Source organism: Phalacrocorax aristotelis, chromosome 4, assembly GCF_949628215.1.
Source record: "Phalacrocorax aristotelis chromosome 4, bGulAri2.1, whole genome shotgun sequence".
Taxonomy (NCBI): domain Eukaryota; kingdom Metazoa; phylum Chordata; class Aves; order Suliformes; family Phalacrocoracidae; genus Phalacrocorax; species Phalacrocorax aristotelis.
Window position 1 is genome coordinate 4,424,658 of NC_134279.1, and position 20,458 is coordinate 4,445,115.

The 20,458-nt window shown below is 42.4% G+C and overlaps 1 protein-coding gene and 1 long non-coding RNA gene across 3 annotated transcripts in view; one reads left to right on the plus strand and one right to left on the minus strand.

Annotated features, from left to right (window-relative positions):
- LOC142056002 (uncharacterized) overlaps nucleotides 1-4,375 on the plus strand; it is a 93,815-nt gene extending 89,440 nt beyond the window's left edge. The window contains exons 3-4 of the long non-coding RNA XR_012660162.1: nucleotides 2,234-2,359; nucleotides 4,291-4,375. This is a non-coding gene — a long non-coding RNA (uncharacterized LOC142056002). The remainder of the gene's footprint in view (nucleotides 1-2,233; nucleotides 2,360-4,290) is intronic.
- The window catches only part of LOC142056000 (bifunctional heparan sulfate N-deacetylase/N-sulfotransferase 4), a 106,822-nt gene that overhangs the window by 50,321 nt on the left and 36,043 nt on the right, over nucleotides 1-20,458 (minus strand). For both annotated transcript variants that reach the window (XR_012660160.1, XM_075090120.1), the window contains exons 3-4: nucleotides 9,466-9,553; nucleotides 4,270-4,424 (exon numbers count right to left, since the gene is read on the minus strand). Coding sequence is in view for 1 of the 2 variants with exons in the window: in XM_075090120.1 (XP_074946221.1) it covers nucleotides 4,270-4,424; nucleotides 9,466-9,553 (243 nt within the window). In the remaining variant the exon portion in view is untranslated. The remainder of the gene's footprint in view (nucleotides 1-4,269; nucleotides 4,425-9,465; nucleotides 9,554-20,458) is intronic.

The window sequence follows — 20,458 nt, forward strand, 5'->3', positions numbered from 1 at the left end:
GGACTATTTCAGAAGGACGTTAAGTTCAGGCAGAATAAACCTCATCCTGTCTGTGCAGGACAATGTTATGCTATATATGCAGGCCATTTACAGAACATTTTTAGAGGCAATCTCTGGTGGGCACATCTCCTTCCCAACATTAACTACAGATATTCATAATAGGACAAATTAGAGTCTGTTTTCATCACACGTAGATACTTTGCCTTTGATATGTGGTCACTGGTCTTCATATTCTTGGTATTTAATTGGTATATTAAAAGCTCATGGTTTATTTGTGGTTTGGGCAGCTCAAAAGTTTTAGGCAGAGGAAGTGCTAATGTGCATCTGTAGCTGGTCTATAAGCCGGAGATTGAAGCCAAGGCATGTTACTAGACAGGCTCTGAATTGATTTGGGGTTTTTTTTTTGAATATGTGTATCTCTGAATCAATTTGCTTTGTACATGTGTCTCTCACTTCTTCATATCAGACTGCAGCTATGTTTTTACAGTCGATGATAGTTTTTGCCCTATCTCTACTGTGCTTTGGGCACATGTGCTCACAAATGAGCACAGAAGATAATCACTGAGCAAACAAATTGAGGGACAAAAAGAGCTACAGGCTTCGGATTAAATATATTCAACTTGCTTTTGTCAGATAAGGATGTACAAAAGCAGGGAGGAAGGATATCTTGTGATTAAAGGATGGCATGGGAAACTTGGTTTGTTTTATTTTTGGAATATATACTATCAGAGACTTCTGCTCGCCCAATTTGCTTACTTGTTTGTGTATCGAGTGCATTGCCTATAAACAGGGAGAATAATACTTGGGATGTTATCAGTTTGCAAAATTTAATCCAAGACTTGATCGATCAGTGTCTCTAAAAGATTTTGGCGATCTTCTGATAGGAAAAAAAAAAACCCACAAAACACGACCAAGTCAAACACAACTGATAATCAAAATAAATGTTGTTTGCCATTTCCTTAGCTGGGCTCTGAGGCGTGCCATCCATATTTACGTAAATAAGATGACATTGGGATAGCACAGCTCTGTGTAGCCTGCAACTCACTTCACCACAGTTAAAATCTCTGCCTCTTGTTCCTCTTAGGCTGAGGATATCGTGAGGACTTGAGAAGAGGTTTGGCAGTGAGGGCTGTGGGAATGGGGCTACGGATGGGGGCCCATCGCTCAGGCGCGTGAGGACAAGGTTTTTTGCCAGGCAAAACTTCACATGCTGCCTGCTGGATCCAGGGCAGTGGGGCAATAACATGAAAGATGTGAGAGAGTCTCTTCCTCTCACCAACTAGGCATGAAACAGCAGAAACGATAAGCATCTCAGTGACACATAAAATAATTTGGAGGACTCTTGTTAAAGGCAGCCTCCTGGTTCTCAAGCAATTTGTGTGTAAGGGAATCCTTTAAAGACTGTTGATTTTACTAAGCCCTGGCAACACAGAGGTATATATATCTGCACTGAAATCAAGGCAATTAGATACCTAATTAGCAATTAGTTGTATGTATACAAAAGTGTTTACATACCTGATTTCTGCGTGTATTTTGTGATACAGCTGTTTGAGGCAGGCTGCAATTGTAAGCCCCCTTTTTATAGAGCATCATTATGAGGGATGGATATAGCTGTGTAAAACAGAACGAGGTCTCTTATCTAGCTGCCAGCTCTAACACCTGTATTTCTTGCCTGTGTTCAGCAGACTGTATGTGTACTTGAGTTTCTGCAAACCACAGATTATGCATGCAGTGTAAATACAAGAGCCAATAAAAATTACGCTTATGTGCATTTATAGCTCTGTGCGATAATATCCATGAAATACTGTTTTGGGTGCACTGGCTTGTGTTTATTAAGCTTGACTTTAATGCACAATACTCAAAATACTCAAAAGATGGAGTTCCCCAAGTGAACAATGTCAATCCCAAGCCTAATACTCTCTTGCACGGTGAAACTGCTGACTGTGGTGGGATTTGGGTGCAGGTTTCCGGACAGTGTGATCTGTTTTAGCTTTCTTCTGAAATGATGAAGCCAGGAGGAGCCAACAGGTCTTAATGAACAGAATTTCTGTTGTAGTACTGGGGATCTTAAAGCAACCTTGACTGTTCTTCTCAGGTATAACGATGTGCTCTCCCATCCTGAAGACCCTGTTACCTTCTTACCCATGTTTAAAAAAATGAACAAAGAAATACCACATTAGGTGAAGAATGACTGTATCATACTTCCAAATAATTATTGTGGCTTTCCTTGCAGAAAGTGACACAAGGTGTCATCTCTACCTGCAGCTAAAACAGAGGTGGGAACATATGGTCAACAAATGGGAAATGCAAGAGAAAATGTCATCAGCATCAAGCTGTCTCCCCCTAATACTCAATAAAGGTATTGGAGCACAAATAAAACGTATGACATCAAGCAATTTTTTCTGTGTATTGTTCTGGATCTCTGGTTTATATTTGGATGCCCACTGTGAAGTCAAAGAACAATGAAAAGGGGTTTGCTTTAACTTTGGAGGACTTACAGAAGTGCAGCTGTGGAACAGGGAGTTACTTTCCCAAGCAAGATATGGTGCTGAGGATGAGAAAGCAGGGGAGGATACAAAACTACCCTGAAGTCATGGCTGGGACCTCTCTGATAGCTATCGGGAAGGCTGTCATATCAGGAAGATAAATTTCTCCCACAGAGAGGATTTCACAGGAAGCCTTTTGATACGAAATGTTCTCATAAGTAAACTGTACAGCTCATATAGATTCAAGGTTAAGAGGTTGGTACAACCCCTGTCCAAAAGTTAGAAGGAAATAAAACTCTAATAGCAGCAGCCTTTCACTGACATCAGATCCTTATTTATAGGCACCCTAAGGAGTCTCAACCCTTCAGTGATAGGGACGTGGGCTTTATTTTGCTGTAGTTGAAGTTGCAAACAGGTTCTATTACAAGCCCTGTTTTCATGCTATGCTGTAGATTTTACTCCTAGAGGAATTTACATTTCCTGAAAATACCAGGAGAATTTCCCCATAGGTTTAAAGATGAATAGACCATGTATTTTTGAGATACAGATTATTTAAAAAAATTACTCGTGCGTTTAAAATCTCAACTATATTTGGGTCTCTGGGCCAGGCTACACCAAAAGCATGGAGGGGCCATGCCAGGAATGAAGGCTGACAGTAAAGCAGAGGTGTAGAAAGGAGAAGCAGTAATCTAAAATGCCTCTGTACTAACACCCCGCCAAGCAGGAGGTGGGAAGGGGGAAAGTCTGGCAAGAAAAGAAAACAGTTAAGCCATTTTTAATGAATTTTCTTTAAAGGTTGTTAGGAAAATATTTTCCTAAACAAGGGAATAAACTGCTTCCAACTGCTTGTTCAGGCATCTGCCTCTGCCTGCTTCCTGATGTGCCTCGGTTTATGGGAGGAATGAAGGGACAGCTGTTGGCTGGCCCTTCTGAGCTGCGAAGGGCTGAGGCTTGTGTTCCCTGAGCACCAGAGAAAGCCCCACTGCGTCACTCTGCTCTTTGAGGGGCTCCGGTTGCTTGGCATTTCTATGCCTTGTCAGAGACCACACAGTGTCTTTTCCAGAATGAGCTTTTATAGATTTCAGGTTTTCTTTGTCATGCTCAATAAGCAAGTAGAATTACCCTGAAAAGACTCTAAATGGTTTCCACCTGACCTTGGAGTAAAAGTACTCTGGGCAATGCTAGGAGGATAGCTCTTGTAAGTTAACAACTCAAATGAACAACAATGAAACATCATTATCTATAAATATTAGCAACAGGGTAGCTATGTAAAAAGCATATTTTCAAGCAGGTCATCTAAAAAAAAAAAAAGCACAGTGAAATCTAGCAGCTTCACTTATGTGCTTCATTCGCTTCAAGGTTTCTCACAAACCATACGCAACATCTAGGGTTCACTGCAACTTTCTCCCTCCCTTATCGAGTACGTTTGTACCAGACTTCAGCACGCTGATAACCTGTGTATAAACCCCTTCCTGAAGCTTAAAAGGCCGGCTGATAGCTGCTGAGATTTCACTGCTTCAGATCCATATGGTCTCGCAAGGTTGCTTGGGTGAAGGGCTGCTACCTCTCCAGAAAGCCTGCGTGAGTTAAAAAGGCTAAGATAAAATTCAGCCCAAGTTTGAGTCAGAGAAAGGGGTTTTTTGGGGCTGAATTTTCAATCTTCCTGCCTTGTTTGCATATCTATGTAAATATGTATAATATAGATAAACATAAAAACGGCTTGGAAAGCATAGCTGTAATATGTAAAGGTATCCGTGTGAACATTTTGATAACTTTTACTCACTATTGCAAACTCTTTGTTGAGGATCATCTGCTCCACCAGTGACGACTCATTGTGGAAGAGATGAGGCTGCATGTGACTCCACATATGGGGAAACCACCAAAACTCATCCACGGATCTCAACAGCAGGTCATCGCCTTCATCCTCCTCCTCAGTCCCTGCAAAAGAAAGAAGGGGAAAAAAAAAAAAACACCACAGTTAATGGAAAGCAACAGCAGAAAATGCCCATAATTTTATTTTTTAAACACAGAAGAGGCTGCCATAAACCCTGACGTCCTTGGCCTGGATGTCTCACCACCCTGCGAGACAGGCTCTACCATATCACGAAAGGAGTGAGGTGAGCTACCAATAGATGGTAGCTATCCCTTTCTATTCCTGGCATGGTGTTAACGGACAGTAATTCTAACAGGAATTAGCCTTCAAGTGCTGATTGTTGTCCTATGTAATGCGCTAGGAATACTTAGAAGTTCAGGCTCCCCATGAAGGTGGAGGTTGGATGGGCTTGTACCCACCTGCTTTGGTCCCATCAGACACTGCGCGGTTGTAGCTGGCCAGGGCGGCATGCAGAGAGCTGCGTGCCAGAGCCTTGCCAAATCCCCACCCCGCACCCGTAGCTGCCTTGTTATTAGCCTCTGTAAACTGAAATCTGGTAATTCTGGTAAAGTGGGAGACAAGTTTGCCGTAGTTTCAAAATATAATTAGGTGGAAAACATGAAGCGGTAATGGCAAAGGCTTTCCAAATGTTGTTTCCTATGGTTCGGTATTCAACTTTGGCCAGGTTTAATCTTGATGTAAAATCAATAAAAACCTCCTGTGTTAGTGAAGAGTATCTGCTCCAGGCAGAAGCAAGCACGTGTGGTTGTGACAAAGAAAACCTTCCATTTGAGAAACGATACAGGGCTGCTTCCACCACGTGCAGACATATGTCTGCAGTGCTTTTTGAAATTGGAAAGGCAAAGTTACGTTTCAGTAACTTTACCCCTCAAATTACAATATTCGCTTTATTAGCAGTCTCCCCTTGTGTTCCTTTACCATTTAAATGCTTTTATTTAGCTTCAGTCACAGAAATAATTGTCAAAATCAGTCTACTGGTGCACACATAGATATCTTTTCTTCTTACAAGCCTTTCAACGTTTTGCAAAACTCGTTGGAAGAAAATGCCTCATGGATGTCACTGTTTACTTTTGTGGCATGAGGCAGGAACACACAGAGATGGCTGTTCGGTGCATGCACTTCAGCTCTTTATTTTTATTTTCCACTTCTGCAGTGGTTGGTTTGTTGTTTCTGGGTTGTTTTTTTTTTTTTGAAGAATGCTACTACACAAGCAGAGCGTTACTTTGAAACTTTCTCCTGGTGTCGCTGAATCGCGCTACCTCCCCTCTTTGCAGCATTCTGCAAGTCCTGAGAAAGCTGCTCCTGCTGATGGAGTGCTGCTGGAAAAAGAAAACAACCTTGTTTTCTAGGTAACTCCTTTTTGAAAAGAAAGGACCGATGGCTGCTCCTTCATGCGAAACTTCTGTATGCTGCATCTGTTGAATGATCGCTCTCCTGTCTTTTGGGGTATGTGGTTCACCTGAGTCACCCAGGCACGTGCACGGGAGATGTGAGTGGGGGAACAAACTTAACAAGGGCTTTCAAGATAGGACAGAAGAGAAAGGGATGGGAGTTTGTGAAGCCATTGAAGATCTCTTCGGTAACCCGAAGGTAGAAAATTGAAGGTAGGGATGAAGAGAAAAAAAGTGGGTATTCAAATATATTAAAAATTACACTAATTCGACATAAAGTTTAGGTCAAAGTATAATTTAGTGCCTTATTAACATCTGAAGTAGAGTATGCTTCTTGAAATTATTTCATTATTCAAAACTATATTTTAAAATCCTATTTTTTCCTACGAGTTTCTTTGAAAATTTAGATACAACTAATCAAACTTTGCGCTTTGTTTTACCATAACAAAAGTCAAACAAGATAAAGCATAACGCTTTCCAGTTTAAATAAAACCAGCCGCACCCTGTAATGGCAGAGCTCAAACAGAAAGATTGGAAGTTTAACGTTTGGTGGTGGTGTCAGTTCTGAGGATAATTTTCTTTACAAGTCTTTTAAAAGAGTGTTTGAGTTTTATAAATTCTTAAGTAGCGTTACCTCCAAAAATCTCGTGCAAAGGTTTAATGGAGCATTTGGTGAGTGCCCTTATTGTTCAAATATTTTTTTCCCCAATCCCTTGGTCAGAGTATTGGAGGCAAAACAAAGGATTTTGAGGTTTTAATTTCTTGTACAATCACTATTCTTTATGTAACTTTCTATCTTCATTTTAATGTGAAATCTGAAAAATGCAGTAGACCTGCAATCAACGAGGTGACCATACATCTGCTTTGAGATGCAGTGTGCACTTTACACAGGTAGGTAATAATTCAAAGTTTGTTTGCGCGTAATAAATAATCCCACAATTTAAAACTACAACCGCAACTTCGAGGTCTCTTTCAAGCTCAAAAGTGAAACTAAGTTTGAGGTTGCTATCAATAATCTTGTAAATCTTAAATGCAAATCCTGAGAACATCTTAATTTCTGTTGCCACAGCATGAACAAGTGGAAAGTGTTTGCTAAAACTGCACAACTAATAAAGTCTACTCAGTTTTCCCTAATAGTGTTATGTCTACAGTGCATAGTTTGCCAGTGCCACAGAAGGGAATGGTGGTGGTGAGAAGACGAGCAGGGAGGCTGATGTGTCAGCTATTGTGCTTGCGCGCAGGCTACCGACTAGAATGGGGATTTGTAGTACAGGTGTCAGCAATGTCTTTTGATGAAAATGTATAACTGTTTAATCTGCCAACACATTCCCAGGCTCATCCCCCTCCTGTAGTTTTAAAATTATCCAAGTTTTGGAAAAGAGAGCAAAATCACACATTAAGGTAGTCGATAAGGCACAGCAGTCACAGTGCCCTAATAAAACATGTTGGATATCTGATACTAAAAGCCTCTCTGGGTAAAGAAGCCACATTTACAGTAATTAAAGAATACCTTTCCATGTTTTATTTATAATGAGTCAATAAAGAGTATATCGCATGGAGAATACTTTGAAACCTTTCCGCTAAGCTGATGTGACAAAACGCCACAACCAACCTGTAAATGAAGTGTTCGCTTAAAAACTCAGGCGCATCGCTGAGTACAGGCGGCAGCAGCAGGTCCCTTAATGGAGGTAGCGACATGCTTCAACTCATTAAGTGGTTCCATGCTATTTTACTAAGCCTTGAGAGCCTTAGGAGGACAGGCACACATGCATCTTCTCCTATTTTCTCTCTCTACAGCAGCAGCAAATCCGAACTTGGTCAGCATTATATCAGCTGGGCAACAAGACCTGCGACAACAATATGGAGGCCGTTGGGATGAGCGAAGAAAAAAATGTATTGGCAGGTCAGGGGGGGTTGATTTTTGTAGGAAAGCTGCGTGTTTTGTGCCAGCTGCTGTTCAGGATGTCGTAGCATTTATAAAAATATTATTCCTTTCTCCACCTCCTCCCCTCCTTGAACTACCTTTCTCTGCAGTGGACACTGATGACCGAGACCAGCTTTACTCTGTAGATGGCCACAACCGCGCAGCATCCTGCTTTACAGCAGCTCAGAGCCTTGGTCTATTTTTGTTTATTTTGCCGTATTACATGTGTGTCCAATTAATCTCCAGAAGGAATAACTACACAGGCAGGTCAAGATGAAGTGAGGAGAATACTGAAGTTCTGTCTCCAAAGTTGCTCTCTAATCACACATCTGCCACTGGCTTGTTATATGACTCCAGGCAAGTAATTCCATCTCTTTCTCTACCTCTCATTTTTCTCAGGTTCTGCAGCCTGTATCTTTAGTCTGTAAGGTTTCCTGGGCAGCAGTTGCTTAGCATTATGTGCTTGCACAAGGGGAAAACAGCCTGCACTTTGAAAGTGACAGTGATACAAATACATCATTTTGGTTTCCTTCTCTCTACTCATCCCTTAAATGTTTCCTCACCTCCCCTTCTCCCAGGGACCTCGGTACTTTCCTGGCGGGTGGTGAAATGGAGACATAAGAGCTGGATAAGCTCATCTGTTTGGTGTTCAGATGCTGGCTGTCAAAAGGGGAGTACCTACACTGAGAGGGGTGACCTGCCTTACTCCGCAGCTACCTCATGGCCTGTGACAGCTGGGACTACACCGCTGCTAGCTTTTAAACTCACCCTCCCATCCTCTTGCTGCTGTAGTGCCACCTCCTCCGCTCCAGATAAGCCTCTCCGCTTCCCTAGCATCACTCGGTGAGTGCCACTAAATGTGGCTGAAGGGGTTGACAGCTGAGGGTTTGGGAGCTGGTCTTCAAAGGTGGGAAGGGTGCGGGGTTCAGAAAAGAGAAGGACAGGAGGTGTCTCCTTTGATGTGCATCGCTGAATATGTCTTTTTTTGCCTTAGCAGAACTAGGGAGCAGCATGGCTCAGTGGCAGCAGAGGGAAGCCTGAGTGGAGGCGCAGCAAAGCGTTAAGGAGGAGGCAAAGGGGGACGAAAAACAAAAGTGAAAAGATAAAGGGGCATTGTGCTGTGGAGAAATGGCGCAAAAGAGGGAAAGGAGTCCTGAGGAGGAGGAGACGTAAAAGCGCCTAATCTTCCACAGAAACACAGTGCAAGGTGCAACTTGTTACTGCGTAGAGTGTGAGAGGAGCAGGGTTTCAATATGAGTTTCTTTTCATCTTGTTGTCCTTTTATCATCCCTCCTGATTTGCAGACTGCTGAGACAGGTTACCTTTACAGTCATAACAAGATCTTGTGCATCCCATTCAAACGCTTCTGCCTCTTCAGAGGTTATGAGACATGATTTTTCCAATCTCTTATATTTCATTATACCTATCATACTGGAAAAACCTTAGTATGTCTTCTGTGCTGACCTGCCTTTTGTGGAATTATAGTGATCTGAGCAGCTACTTTGCCTGCTTAATAACCCTAAGATTTACTACCACATGTCTTTCAGAAAGTACCACGGGCATCTATGTGTTCCTGAGAAGCTCACCTGTAGCGTACCTTTGCGTCTTTGGACACTGAATTAGACACCAGATGCTAAAATGGTAGAGCATGTATTTCCCACTGCTCCACCGAGTCAATATCTTATTTAAAAAGGGCGTGTTTAAAGCTATGTTTAAAATCCTGTCACCTATTTAACTGCAGCTACCTGAGAGCATGAAGTTCCTTCTTACCTGTGTGGTAAAATTTTCCTGAAAATCCAAGGTTGAAGGTAAAATTTGCAACCTGAGTGCGCAGTAAATTTTGAGTCTCTAGTAAAGCCTGAAATAAATAAGAAATTAACATGCATTTAGAAAAATGAATATTAATTTTTGGAATGCCTCATTTTAAATGTTGTGTCCAACTGAGGTGATACAAAAATATAAGATCCTGTTAAATGTTTCACATTTTATTTCGGGCTCATTCTTTTTTATAAGACTATTACAGTGAGATTAATTTGTTCCATCAGCTTTGGTGGTCTTGCAACGGTAGTAATAGTACCTAAGTAGCAAAGTAGGTGGTAGTTCTGTAACTTGGACCAAGACACTGCACGATGCTTGCAGTGATCTATGGCAGAATTTGAATCCGGCCGTTCGGAGGGATTGATACGCTGAATCACTAAGTCACCCATGCTTTGGGTTATTAATGAAGCTTGATAAAATGTGCTTAAAATGCAAAGTAAAATTAGGAACGCTACTTGTCATCCAGATGCCGAGGCGTTGGGATTTACTTACCTGCCGAAACATTTTTGATTGTGTCTGAATACCAAATTCAGGCCTAAGTGTGAATGAGCAAAACTCCAGTTTTGACCTATGGTAGAAGTAGTGTCCATGTCAGGAATTAAATCCCTCTCTATTTTTATTCCTTCCTCCAACCAAAGATAAGAGCAATCTAAATGAAATGGAGGAAAAGGGTATTGCTTGTAGAAGTAATAGGTGTTGTCTTGGTCACCTATCCATTTTTTCTTGGACGTATTTCCAGCCACTAGAGGAAGAGAAAAGATGGTTCAGGCTGCGTGAGCTATCTACATTCACTGTTATTTGTCAGCTCGGCACTGCTTCTAAAGATAGTCCTTGCTGCACAGATATCTTTCTGCTTTCAATCACCAGCCCACGTAATTTGGACATGCTACATATGTGAAATGGGTAGTGCATTTGTCTCCCTATTGGTCTTGCCGATGTTGAATGGGTTATAAGCTCTATTTTCATCAGTTTTCTGTGTCTCCATTATGTGGCTCTTGAGAACTTTTCCCATTATCTATTAATAACCTTTCTATTGATCGAGTGTTCATGTTCTTGCACAGTTCAAAGGCAAAATGAATGAATGCAGTGGTTTACACACAGGCCGAGTCCAGCTAATGTTTCCTTTCATTTGGAAAAAATTATATTTTGTATGGTCATTAGTAATTTCACTTCACAGGAAAATAGTTTCACCTTTTTGCACAACCCTCTTGACTAATTTAAAAAGCAGCGACAATAAACTCTGCTTGTGACCATGAACCAAAAGTATCGCCAGTCCGGTGTAAATGATGAACCCAGGGTTTAAGAAGCTGAGGTGCAGACTGACGGCCTCTGCAATCCCCGCCCAGAGCAGAGCCGAGCTAAGCAGGTCAGGTTTCTGTGGTCTCCTGATTTATCGTATTTCCTTTGCACTGCAGAGGGTTGGGACTGTCACGTGCTGTCAGCGTGTGCTGTAGGACATTATCTTCTTAAAGTTACTGCCTCCCTCCTAATTACGCAGATATTTGGGCACCGCGCATGTTGGAGCACAAGCCTCTTCTGAAGCCTCGTTTGCTAACAGCCAGCCCCTAAGCAGGCGTCGTTCGGGGGCCAGGCAGCTCGGGAGTGTAATACAAGAGATTGTCAGGCGGTGTGCGTCTGCCTTCGTTTGTTCAAGTACAAACATTTATTGGGTGTTAAGGAAGATGTAAAACAAAGAGCGGGGTTATCGGCTGCAACAGTCACCAAGCAAATTCCTTTCCTTGCTAAAGGAAATAAAGGGGTCTAATGACAGTAACTCTTTTGCTTTAGCATTAAATATTAAGATGGCAGTATGGTTTCCAGCCTATCTTGCCAGACATTTAATAAGTTGATAATTTCAATCCTGTGACAATTTCACACTTCAGACTATATTTACATAATATATAACAACTAAATGTTCGCTAAAATGTAAAACCTTAGAGCTCAACACCACTGTTAGCTAAGACATTGAGGAAAATCCCCAGCTGGTAAAAACTGGCGCTGAATTAACACCATTAAAGTCACAAGCATAGAATGTGAGTCGTCATATTTTAGAACGTAATTTTCCAAGCTATCTAGAGCATTTTATGTATGTTGAGAACGACTGATGGGCCGAGCAAAATCAATTCAGTTTTCCTTTGAGGAAAGAACGTATTGAGAAATTATCATCACTTAACGTATAGTATAAAAAGGTACACGAAACAAACATCATTACATCGCTTTGGTTTTTTTTTCTCTCATTGCCCTCACACTCACATCTCTGCAAGACGACAGAACTGCGGGACGGGCAGGAGGCTGCCAGCTCAGCGAGGTCTCATTAAAAACACAGAGCGAAGGATTAAGATGTAAATCCTGTAACCTGCAGCGTGTCAAGCAATTTTCTCTGTCTAAAGGGCAAATCTGTCACTCAAACTGGATTTGGCTTGGTCCTAAAGACTTGTTTAATTGCGATTTCCATATGTGCATATTAATATATATATAATATGCAGCTAAACTTAATTTTCATGACCTCACCTTTTTTTAATACTAAGAATATATTGTCGGCTGAGTCAGTCCAAACTTATTTTGTCACTGCTTGCCTGTTTGTGTGTGGGTTTAATGTCTTCCACGTCCTTAACATAAAAATCCCAGTCTCTGTTTAGTTGATTAGGGTCTGCCTTCCCTATTGTTAATAAATATATATTCAAACAAAATCGCTAATGGCTCATACTGCCTTCGCTGGTAACTTTGCATAGTAAATGATGAGAACTTTTGTCTCCTGGAGGTACAGACACACAGCACAGGAAAGTGCCACGGCGGGAGAAGAGCAGACGATTTTCCTCCATCGCCCTTCTCGCACTCTCCCGGGTGGGCGAACCCTGCCTGTTTGTGGGGATAGCTGCCAACGCTGCCGCTCGGGCAGTCCTCCCGCTGCCCGGCTCCTGCGTGGTGCAGGGTGGAGGAGCTGTGCATCCCTGGCATCCAGGGCCAGAAACTTTTCTGGAACTTGCACAGCCTTCACGCCAGGCGGAAGGTATTTATTTTATTCAAAGGGTTTGCAGGATGGGGAAGGGCTCTTGAATTTTAACAGCTGGAAAACCTACCCAAGGCCAGGTGCAAACACAGCTATTCACGCTCTGCCTGGTCGTGCTGTCCCCAGCCTCCCTTGGCAGCCCCCCTCCCCTGGGGGCTCGCCTCTCCCTGTCTCATCCCCATCCCGTTGCATGCTGACCTTGGACTTTGCTGCCTGCACACAGGGAGAAAGGTAGGCGCTGCCCACAACTGCAGCAGAAGGGCAATTCCTGTAGAGGAATGTGGATTAAAACAAAAAAGGCATGACAAATCTTATTTTGCAGGGCAGACTTTTCTCCCGGATATTTCATCTGACCACAGCATTTAAGTTCTATCTGCCAGTGTGTGTCTTTGCCTCCAGTCCGTGGGATTACTTTTTATTATTTCTCTGAGTACTGGGGCTTAAAAGAGCTGTAAATGGAGGAAAACTACTTGCATGTGAAAATACAGTTAACGTTCCCCATTGAACTCATAGGGGGGGTGTTAAAGCAACAGCTGGAACTCACTGTTGTTTTATTTGTGGATAGTTAAATAGATCATGCTAAATAATTATCGTTCTCCAAGGAAAGAACCACGGAGTACACCCGCACGTGGGCAAACGGGCGCGTCTCAGTGCCAGGCTAAGCAAAATTCATTTCTGGTTTTGGTTTCTGATTGTTTTCTTTTGTTTTGGTTTTTTTTTTTAAGGTAATCCAAGCTGTCCTTTCAAATACAAACCCTTAATTGCCTGGAATCTCTCAGAACTTGTGGGTTTCGTTTTATTAATTGATTCTTTGCTTTGTCAAGGAGGTTTCTCTCTGTGACACCCACAAGATACGGTTTCTTTTTTATATTGCATTTACATTCAGCAGTCTTTTACATTAATCCATATAATTACCTTTTGTAGATTTGAAGTTGCCGTGTCTTTATTCTTCATAATTGGCGCATCTATTAAGCAGAAGTGATATTTTCCTGCTATGTCCTTGTTAATTATAACTCTATCCTTCATTTACATAATAAACTTTTTGGGGCAATTTCTGCAGTAACATTTCATGCCTAATAGGAAGCAATTTGCTTTCCTTTATTAAGTACATTAAAACTTCATGCCCCAGACATCATTGACTGTAAACATTTGATTCTGCTCAAATTTAATGCACCAAGGCATTTTGCTCTGCCATATTAGGTTTATTTATGTGCTATGTTCTGGATTGTTAGCTGCTAATGAGACTTCGGCTTTTATTGCTCTAAGGCCTGAACACTAACCTCATTTTAATGAGTTCATTATTTGCTGCCTTCTGAATGGAAGACAACAAATTTTCCTTTTAATTAAAGGTCAAAACACCTCTGGCTAAAGAAAGTGAAGAGGTTATCAAACCCTTAGAGGAGGTAAAAGAATGACTTTCTGATTTTTGATGCCAAGCATGGGCAGGCCAGGCTGAGGTAGAAGGTGTTTCTCTGGGGACCAAAACTCCAAATCTAAGCCAAGTGATCACAATGCTAAAGTGTGGTACTAGTCTTCCCAAGACATTGGGGAAAAAAAGAAGCCCAAACCAAAAGAAACCCCTCAAAAAAACCAACAAACCCTTCCCCAAACCCCCTGAAAGCCAGCCAAAGTAATTAAAGAGGCTCTACTCCTAACCCAAAGGTCTGCGTGGATCAATACTACTGCTAAAGCATGAGCCCTTCCTTGCATGTGCAATGATTTATAGGGTGCAGAGGACAGGTGCCAGATTAATTGAGCCAACAAAAACTAATCTCATGTTTCTTATCAGGGAAAGTGAGGCAAATGTGATCAATATTGGGGGCTGTTGGGAGTGAGACAGAGGTGTACGCAACCGTGTGTTTGTGTCTGTGCAAATGCACGTAAAGGGGATTAGTGATCCCCCTCCGTGAAAATACAGAGTGGAAACTTCAGACAAACAAAAGAAAAAAAACATTCATTAAAGGAATTAACACACAGATCCTGGGCCTGGCATTTTACACCTGGGCACCATCTTAAGGCAGGCTAACAAACTTTGGTTCATGTACCTCTCACTCGAGAAGCTGCTCACATCACAGGTAACACTGCTAGAGACAGGAAAAGCGTTTGGGAAAGAAGGGACCGGTGTCTGTGGGAACAGCTGGTGAAAAGTTAAAACCTGGTTTTGGAGGGAAATCCTAACAGTTTGTGAAACGTAAACGTCATTTAGCATGAAAACTGAAACCGTCAAAATGTCCTTATAACAGCTCTAAACATTATTTCTGTAAAGCTGAACGGAAATTCCTGCCTTTTGCAGATGTTTCAGGGACCTTCCCAGAAGTTGCTAAACATGTCCAAGAGCATCAGGAGGAGCCTAGGAGGGACCCAAGATTTGCAGGACTCAACATTACGCCAATGTGGAGCCGGAAGCCCAGTGTTTCATTCGGGCTTCTGGTCATACCTGTGGCCTTCCAGAGGCAATATCGTGAATGTGGATTTTGGGAACCAGAAAAAACTCAAGACCTTGGAGGTTCCTGTCTCTGTGGCAGGGATCTCTGTGGTCATGATCCCCAGCCTACGGGCATTCCGCGAGGTAGAGCTGCCCAAGGAAACATGATCCCGGGTTACTATACAGCCTGTCCACGAGGACTGCACAAAGTGGAAGACAGATGAGAAAGGATCTAGTTCTTCATGCAGTTTGGAAGGAAATCAAGGGAAGGAGGGGAAGGTAGGTATTTCTGCTTTTCAGTGTGTCTATAATTTGCTGTCATCATGAATTATTTTATTTCCGCGGACTCATTCTAGGAAGTGCTTCTGGCACAGGAGGGTGTGCCAGTGTCTGGCATCCCAGGGCTACACGGCCAAGGTTATGTTGCCGCATCACCATCTGAGGGATTATGACTGAGAATCTTGTCAAAAATGTGCTAACTTGCCATTACTCAAAGTCATCATTCATTTGGGAAGGGATCCTAGTGCTGGGTAGCGACTCCACTGCTGCAGGTTTTCTTTCTTTCGTGTGTGTGCGTAAAATACATATATGCTCACTACACACCCATTGCTATTTATTTATAGGTACTGTAGGTATAAAATATGTGCAAATATAAATGTAGATATTCTTTAGAGTAAATCTTCCTATATGTGATGTTTATATACGATGCTCAGTAAATAGGATTTTTGCCTGGGCCAGGTTGCCCAGAAGGGCTGGGAAATATGTCCTTTGAGAGATGAGCTGATCTAACTTGGAAGTTACCTCTGCTTTGAGCAGGGGCTTAGACTAGATCACCTCGAGAAACCCCTTCCAACCAAAATTACTTTAAGATTTGATGAAGATTTTCCCTTTATTTTTCACTTCAAGACAGTTTTCTCAGGCTTCTATGCTACATACTTGTTATTAATACCAGGAAGCCTTTTAATGCATTTATTCGTTTTTGTTCCTAGCATCTGTCCTTAATGCTCTGCAGTTATATAGCCCGGAGGTTTACTCCCAAGCTGTTCTGTGCAGCAATTTGCTGGTGGTCTGTAGAAAGTTGGAGGACTACAAAGGAGTAGTTTTGCTCTTGATTTCCAGCTGAAAATTTGCAGAGGAAGAAAAAAAAGGCAAATACTTTCAGCAGTGTTTCTTTCCACTGCAAGCAGATGCTGTCAGGATTTTATTTTTGCCTCTTCCTGTTCTTGCTCCCTCCCCAAAATCTATGCTAGGAAAAAAAAATCTGACGATGCATGATGTGGTCTTGGCAGGCTTCAGAGTCAATGCAATCTCTGTCGGACTGCCATGAAATAGTAATAATCACAGTAACCATCATAAGGATGGTATGAAATAGCTAGGCACAGGTTTTTTTCTGATAGGAAAACTGAATTTAAAGAATAATGTCTAGCCTGGCATCACCGACAGGGTCACTGCATGACCAAGACTCCAGGTTCCTTAGGTTTTGGTGTGGAGCGCAAATTCCCGCCATAAGGGGGACAATCAAACCAGCTGTGTCTGCACTTCTTAAAAGACAGCTCGGTGAGGAATTCATAAACCCGGTGAAGCTGAGTCATTGATTCCTGTGTGGTGAGGATTTCAGCCCACTTCACATGCTTATAACAGAGTTTTAATAGAAAATTATTTAATATTATAGTGTAGGAATTATAAAGAATTCACGGTATTGACTCGCTGGCTAGATTTTGAAAGGAGTTTAGGGGTTAAAGTTAGTCAAACCCTTAATGGGATTTTGAAATCACTGGTACTATTTACCCTATGCCAAAACTGATTTGAATAGCTGTTAACCAGGCGCTGGATCAATGGGCAACTGTCAGCCCTCACAGATTTACATTCCCTCTTAAGAGACTTTTCACCCAGTGCATTATACAGACGGTGTAATTCCCAGGGCTGGCTGCAGACCACTCGCCGCACCCAGCGAAGGGAGGAGGGCTTCGGCCGCTGCCCTGCCTTCCTGCGATACGGGACTTCGCTTCTCTTTGTATTTATTTCTGTGAAGTACTATGCTAATCTATAGCGCCGTATAAATAATTAAGAGGAAGGTCTCTGATGGTGCTGAACACAGCCAGCTCTCTCTGCAGATCTATTTTTTATTATAGAGCTATTACTTGAGTCTGTTCAGCATTTCCCTGGAGTAGCTGCCTTAGTGTGAGGTCTGAGAGGATATGTGGGTTCATTTGAAACAAGAAAAAAAGTCATGTTTTGCACTCATGTGTAACGTGTTTATTGCAAACAGAGGAATCTATTTTTCCTTTGAGTGGAATGCCCAATTTATCAGATCTACTTCTGCTGCGATTTCATAACTCTGTCCTAAAGTGAGAAAACTGTCAGGAGTCTAATTGCATTTAATTCAGCACAGAGGAATGCATCTGTTCCACTAAAGGTTCAGCTAGTTTCAGCTGAATGAGATGAATGGGGTGATATTGCACCAAATTTACTTAGCTACTCATGAGTAACTGGCTAATAACATCACCTGAGAGCTCAGAAGGTGGCTTTTGGTGTTAAGTATTATAGGAGAGATGATGCTACGACAGTGACACAGATACCCTGACAGTGAGAGCGCCCTGACCAACCCCACACGTGTGGGTGCACGTATATGAATCGCCATGGCAATTATTCAGTGTCTCTTCTTGGAAAAAGGAATTAGTAGCCAACCATCTTGTATTTGTTAGAATATCTAGCACCAAAAAGCAAAAATGTAGAGCAAGGGGACAGTCTAACAGGGCAAAAAGTGTAAACTAAAAATAAAAAGCATTAATAAAACGCAGGCTTTATTTTAACCAGGACCATATAGATGAGTCAATGCAATTGCTTCCAATTCTCCAGCAGTATCTGGCTGGGGAAGATCAAAGGCATTAGGTATGGCAAGGAGCAGCCACGGGATCTGCTGCTGGTACCATCGGAGCTGGGTACGGCTTGCAGTGGTTACCTGCTAGCAGTGATTGCTGTTCTGTGTCAGCGTTATCCACCAAAAAGATTTACAGCCTATTTGGGAAATCACTGAGAGTCTTTTATATAAATCACTACTGATTCTGAAGGATTTTTTAGGAATACTTACCAAATCTGCTCACAAATCCTGGAAGGGGAAAAACCAGCACGTGCCCAAGCTGAGAACGGGCGGCGATTCCCTGCGGCTGTGTGTGGGGGGAGAGCCTGCTGGCTCTAGCCCCAGTGCTGACCAGCGTCCCTCCCCGCAGGTTGCATGCAGCAGGGACAGGAGCCAGTGACACTTTCAGCGATGAAGGGGCTTAGAGCTTATTTCTTATCGACTCTGATTTTTTTCAAAAGCTTAAGGTTTTCGGCAAACGAAATCTCTCAGAGAAAGGCTATTCAGGCTTGGGAATCAGGAGAAGGTAATCTGCCAGCTGTAGATGAAGGATTTTTGGTCCAGTTTTTAAAACAAACACCACGATCAGGAATGCTTAGTGTAATTTAAATAGCTCTCCCATCTTCTCCCCGGCCACCTGCCCTCTCGACGGAAAACTGTGTTAAGTATTTTGCTCTCTGAATGAGATTATGAGCCAGATACAGTGTCCTTGCAAGGCCATGGCCCTTTCTTCCTTGTTTGTAATGTGACAGCAATATCAACATTAGCAATGTCGCAACTAACTGTTTATTATTTGAGCCAGAATTTAACGGCAGTAGTAATAGTTCAGATTTCTGGGAAGGAACTGAAGAATCTACATGATGTCCATCAACCTTTCTCCCTCCTGTTGTTGCAGACCATGCTGGAAAATACGCTTAAATGTGAAATTTCCCAAGTCTCTCTCTCTTAATCTGTTCAGCTGCAGTGGTTTCGATGCCTCCAAGCAGAGCCAGTAAAGGCAGCCCTTCATTAAGAGACACTTGTCTGAAAAACAGGTTGAGTCTGCAGCTTTCTCTGCTGGTTCTTTCTCCCCTTAGAAATAAGGGTCTATTTGTCTTGTGCCTGGATCTGCCTCTGAACTGGGGTCCCACACTCTCCCACCTCAGACTCGGAGCTCCCAGCAGATCTCAGCGGCAGGATGCTGCCCCGTTGCGAAGCTGGTTTCTCCTGCCCATAGGCTGCACGCAGTGCAGGCTTGGAACGACAGTTTGGAGAAGGAGCTGATCCTTGCTCCCCCAGCATGGAGGCAGCCAGCCCTGCTGCGTGGTGTGCCGTGAGAGCCTTTCCCCTGCCAAGAAGGATGTCCCAACCCTTCATGGACATGAGCACTGGTTCTCTTTGCAGTCTGATAATTTTGCTGGCTGCTGCCTGGGGAGCAGCGAGTACAGCCTTATGCTGTTTTCTGCTGTTTCCTACTCTTTTCAGAGGCTGTGTGATCTCTAAAGAGCAAAAATCCCCAGCTCCCATGCTCCCTATGGCTGCAGTTCTGCTTGGCCAGTACAACAGCCACACAGAGGAAAGGAGAGATGCTTCCTGCCTTTTGCCCCATATCCACGTCTGCACGAGGCAGGTGGAGTTTGTCTGAAATCCTGTTGGAGTGCTAGCATGAGAGAAGCCAGAAAATCAGAGGCAGAACCATCATCTAGCTCTGATCAATCACAAAAAGAACGCCAAAACTAAAATAAGTATTGAAAGGGAAAACCATCTCGAGGCTTTAAAGGGACAACATCAAGATTTAAAATAGTATGTTAATAAAAAATTCATGTTCAGCGATCGTGATCCTGTTGCAGCAAACTCTATGGGTGTCAGTCACTGTGCTGCATGTCACTAATAGTAGAACACAGAGACTGGTATTTACAGTTCCTCTCAAGTAATGTTTAGGGCCTGCCAAAGAAAGATCGAAGTTTCCCCTTCTTTGGCACGATACCAATACAGAGTAAAGGAGAAGTACCATCAACTACATTTTGTTTTAGTTGTTTATGCTATCGTTCTTTCTTTTGTTTCTTGGTTGTTCAAAATTGCTTCTTTAAGCAAAAAAACCACCCACCAACAAAAAAAAAACCCTGTTATAGGTAGGCACTCAGATGTTATAAATTATTTAAGAGCTGGACTAATGGAGGCTACTTATTTATCTTCTTTAATTTATGGATCTGGATGTACTAAGGTTTAATCAGAGTGGTTGTCTGCTCCTTTACTGCCCCTGGAAATCATTTACTTGGGCAATTTGTCGTAAAAATGAAAATCCCTAAAATTCTCATAGTGGACAGTTATCTCAAAATTCTGAACTCCTACCAGCAATCTTAAATTTCTACTTTAAAGTTACTGCTTAAAAACTAACTGGTGTGTATGCTTTGTGGTGGAATTAAGCTTTTTTTTTTTTAACACACATTCAATCATAAAGGAGAGATTGGAAGAGAGGTGATACATTCAAAATTCAGGTCTGTCCTTCAGTTTTCAGAGTGGGTGTGTTTGTGTGATGATTGATATAACCACTGGCTTTAAGGTGCCTCCGTATGTTTAAATGAAGAGCTTCTAAAGCTTTCGGACTGGGAAGGGGAACAAGGAAAACACAGCAGTTACTAATCTCTCTCTTCCTGTTCCTGCTGTAAGT